The following is a 4,333-nucleotide window of genomic DNA, read 5'->3' as shown; positions in this document are numbered from 1 at the left end:
GGAAGGTGGCTCAGTGGTAGAGCGCTTGCCTTGCATGCAAGAGGTCCTGGGTTCGATTCCTCAGCACCACATAAGCAAAAAGAAAAAGGCCGGAAGTGGCGCTGTGGCTCAAGTGGCAGAGCGCTAGCCTTGAGCTGAAGAGCTGAGGGACAGCGCCCAGGCCCAGAGTTCAGGCCCCACGACCGGACCCCCCCTCCACCCAAAAAAGAATAGTTAGCAGATTTTTCTTCTGTTCTGTGGGTTGTGTTTTTCCTCTCTTGATTGTATACTTTGAAACACAATTTTTTTTGTGTGTGTGGGGCTTGAGCTCTGGGCCTGGGGGCTGTCCCAGAGCTCTTCAGCTCAAGGCTAGCACTCTACTACTTGAGCCACAGTGCCACTTCCAGCCTTTTCTGCTTATGTGGTGCTGAGGAATCGAACCCAGGGCCTCAGGCATGCAAGGCAAGCGCTCTACCACTGAGCCACCCTCCCAGCCCCCCATTTTGAGATCTTTACATATTGGAAAAGCAAGGCAGGGGACTGCCAGGTAACTTGCTCAAATCACAAGCTGCTAACAGAAAGAAAGGACTTGAACCCCATCTACCAAGAGCCTACATTCTGCCTTCCAGGAAGATCACGCAAATTCCCAGCAAAGCTCAAGCTGGAAAACGTGCTTAGTTACAAGCAGCGGTGACCACTCTCCATTTAACGTGGGAACAGATGTTTTCACGGGCGCCCAAAACCAAGAAAGAATGGGCGGGGCGGGAAGTAACTTCCGGTTACGTTGAGCGGCGGAACTGTTTCCTTGGAAACAGCAGGGGGCATTCCAACCGCGTGAGATCTCGCGGTGCTGGAGCAGGCGGAAGTGACGTCAAATCGCCTTCAAGGCCCTCCAGTGTATCGCTGCGGCCCCTCCTCCCAGAGCGGCCGCCTTTTCCCGCGCGAGCTGCTCCTGCCGCTCGGGCCGCCTGCGGGGAAACATGGCGTCTGCCCTGGAGCAGTTCGTGAACAGTGTCCGACAGCTCTCAGCTCAAGGTAAGGCCCTGGGCTGTCGCAGATCTGGGCCTGGGTGGACCCCGAGGTTGGGCCTGCATCCCCAGGCACCAGCGCGGACGGCCGGGACCGCCTTCATAGACTAAACCTCTTCTCCTGAGGGGCTCAAGGTGGCGGAGCTTAGACCAGGGCGGGAGGGAACGCGGCCGGGCGTGAGCACCACCCTTACCCGGGCCCTCAGCCTTGTCGCCACCCGCCAGCCTCCCCGCTTTCGGGCCCTCGGGACACTCCTTCCCCGCCCCCCCTCCCCTCCCCTCCCCGGCCCGGGCCCCAGCCACCGGCGCTCCGCTTGACAGTTTGGGGCGTGACTTCCGTTAGGCCTTTTCCTGAGCTCGTATTGGTTCGCCCGTCTCCTGTTCTCTTCGGTGATTGGTGCAGCACCCTATCCGTCTTGGGCGGCCTGGCCGCCCCTAGCCTAGGCCTCTGGGAGCCGGCAGGAGGCGAGTCCTTTTTGGGCTCCTTGTTGGAGCCTCTCCTTGGCTGGACTCTCGGCCCTGGGCTGGCTCACGCTTGCCTGTTTTGGACTTGCAAGATAATGGCAAGGGAGCTGTCGCTTATAGAACTTCATTTCTAGAGGATAGAATTGTTACCTTGGCTCCTGACCCTTAGTTTTCATGCTGTTTGGCTAAATCATCTCATCATCCTAATACACAGAATCTTGACGTCGAAGTCATTGACATTAGCTGTGTAGGTCCCTTTAACTATGTGTGCTTCGGTTTCTTCATCAGCAAATAAATCCCTATTATATGACGTTCGGGGGATTGAATGGAGAAACTGTAGAAATACTCGGTGCCTATGATTTGTGATAAAATCGGTACCGCTGCAAGTTATTCACAACCATTAGTTGTAAAGTCCTAAAGCTGTATGACCTTGGATAAGTCACCTTTAATCACTTTGAGTCCCATCTTCATTTGTAGAAAGGAGATGTTTTTGTGTCTGCCACACTGTTGCTGTAAGGCTTAAATAATCTAGTATGAGTCCTTGACTGTAGGAATCCATGCTTAGTAAATAATGGTTCTATCTTCCCTTCCTATTGATACAAACGAAGTTTACAGGGCAAATACAGGCTTACCTTTTTTTGTTTGTCTGTTTTGGCAGTACTGGGGCTTGAATTCGGCCTAGCTTGTTAGGTACTCTACTACCTGGGCCATCCTTTCTGCCCAGGCTTGCATGTGTTTAGTATTGAAGACACATTCGTCATTTGTACCATAAATAATTTCTGCTTTCTGAGTTGTAATATGACTAGAAGATTGAGGTTGGAATCTCATTTAACTTCTGTGAGCATTTTAAATTCTCTCTCTTTCTCTCTCTCTCTTTTTGTCGGTTGTGAGCCCTGAACTCTGGGCCTGGGCACTGTCTCTCAGCTTTTCAGCTCAATGCTAGTGCACTACCACTTGAGCCACAGTGCCACTTCTGGCCTTTTCTGCTTATGTGGTGCTGAGGAATCGAACCCAGGACCTCATGCTTGCGAGGCAAGCACTCTACCATTGAGATACCTTCCCAACCCCGCATTTTAAATTCTCTTAAGCCGATACTATAATTTACAAGATGAAAGAGGAATGTTGGGAGAATTAAGGAAGGTCTCTTACTTCAGCTTTGCTTCCTAATTTGTATAAGACACTGCTTTAGGATCAGTCTGCTAAGCAGAGATAAATGTAATAACTTTCACTGCTGTCAGCTTCTCTGTCTATTTCAGCTGCTGCTACTCAGGATTTTCTTTCTCTCTTTCCTTTCCTTTTTTTTTGGGGGGGGGCCGGTCGTGGGACTTGAACTCTGGGCCTGGGTGCTGTCCCTAGCTCTTCAGCTCAAGGCTAGTACTCTACCACTTGAGTCACAGTGCCACTTCTGGTTTTCTGAGTAGTTTTCTTTTTTTTTTTTTTTTTTGGTCGTTTGTAGGCCTGAACTCTGGGCCTGGGCGCTGTCCCTCAGTTCTTCAGCTGGAGGCTAGCACTCTACCACTTGAGTGTCAGCCCCACTTCCGGCTTTTTCTGCTTATGTGGTGCTGAGGAATCCAACCCAGGGCCTCATGCATGCAAGGCAAGCACTCTACCACTGAGCCACCTTCCCAGCCCCTGAATGGTCTTTTTGAGGTAAGAGTCTTAGGGACTTTCTTGCCTGGGCTGGCTTTGAACTGCGATCCTCAGATCTCAGCCTCCAGAGTAACTAGGATTACAGGCATGAGCCAAAGGCACCCGGCTTTTTTTTTTTTTTGGGTCCCGTCATGGGGCCTGAACTCTGGGCCTGGGCACTGTCCCTCAGCTCTTCAGCTCAAGGCTAGCGCTCTACCACTTGAGCCACAGCGCCACTTACGGCTTTTTTCTTTTTGCTTATGTGGTGCTGAGGAATCAAACCCAGGGTCTCAGGCATGCAAGGCAAGTGCTCTACCACTGTGCTACCTTCCCAGCCCCACTCGGCTTTTTGCTTGCTTGCTTGCTTCTTTGTTTCCTTCCTTCCTTCATGCCAGTTCTGGGGCTTAAACTCAGAGCATAGGCGCTGTCCCTGAACTTTTTGGCTTAGACTAGTGCTCTGTTACTGGAGCCACAGTTCCACTTTCAGCTGTTGGGTGGAGATAAGTGTCTCATAGACCTTGCCTGTGCTGGCTTTGAACCAGGATCCTCAGATCTCAGCCTTCTGAGTAGCTAGGATTACAGAAATGAGCTACTGGGGCCCTGCGGTAATAAGGATTTTCTAATGTGCACCTAAAGTAAAGAGAATGTTATTTCCAGTATTCACTGATTAGAGAAAATTTCACTACACATTTCTCACTGGGTTCACGTATATGACATATACTTTTGACTCTTCCATTGGCCTTGCACTTGTTAGCTATCTTATGCTTCCATAGTATCCTAGTTATTGTCAGATTCAATTCCACATACAATTAATTCCACATATCATTGACTGGAATGAACATTTCCAGGTGTTTCAAATTGTTATAGAGCAGTGTGTTAAACAAAAGTGTAAATTCAACGGGAAGAAGCTATTTCATTCTATTACTATATTCTAAAGTAAAATGGTGAGTTGGTATTAGCTCAGGAGAAATTTAATTTGTTTTGTAGTGCATGTAATAATGTTTTTCATAAAACACTGAATTTAAAAATGTAATTTAAGGACTGGGAAGGTGGCTCAGTGGAAGAGTGTTTGCATCGCATGCATGAGGCCCTGGGTTCAATTCCTTAGCACCATATAAGCAGAAAAAGCCAGAAGTGGCGCTGTGGCTCAAGTCAATAGTGTTAGCTTTGAGCTGAAGAGCTGAGGGACAGAGCCCTGGCCCAGAGTTCAGGCCCCACAACTGACCAAAAAA

General features: G+C 49.5%; 1 protein-coding gene and 1 non-coding gene across 2 annotated transcripts in view; both read left to right on the top strand.

Moving 5' to 3' along the window:
• Positions 1 to 69, top strand: Trnaa-ugc. The gene has a single exon. It is a non-coding gene; the product is annotated as a tRNA-Ala (tRNA).
• A 786-nt stretch (positions 70 to 855) lies between these two features.
• Cops3 (COP9 signalosome subunit 3) overlaps positions 856 to 4,333 on the top strand; it is a 42,788-nt gene continuing 39,310 nt past the window's right edge. The window contains exon 1 of the mRNA XM_013016339.1: positions 856 to 1,014. Coding sequence (XP_012871793.1) covers positions 960 to 1,014 — 55 coding nt within the window. The 5' untranslated portion in view covers positions 856 to 959. The remainder of the gene's footprint in view (positions 1,015 to 4,333) is intronic.

Source organism: Dipodomys ordii, unplaced genomic scaffold (genome assembly GCF_000151885.1).
Source record: "Dipodomys ordii isolate 6190 unplaced genomic scaffold, Dord_2.0 Scaffold31, whole genome shotgun sequence".
Classification (NCBI taxonomy): domain Eukaryota; kingdom Metazoa; phylum Chordata; class Mammalia; order Rodentia; family Heteromyidae; genus Dipodomys; species Dipodomys ordii.
Note: the sequence above shows the minus strand (reverse complement) of the source record. Positions and strands in the feature narration are given on the sequence as shown.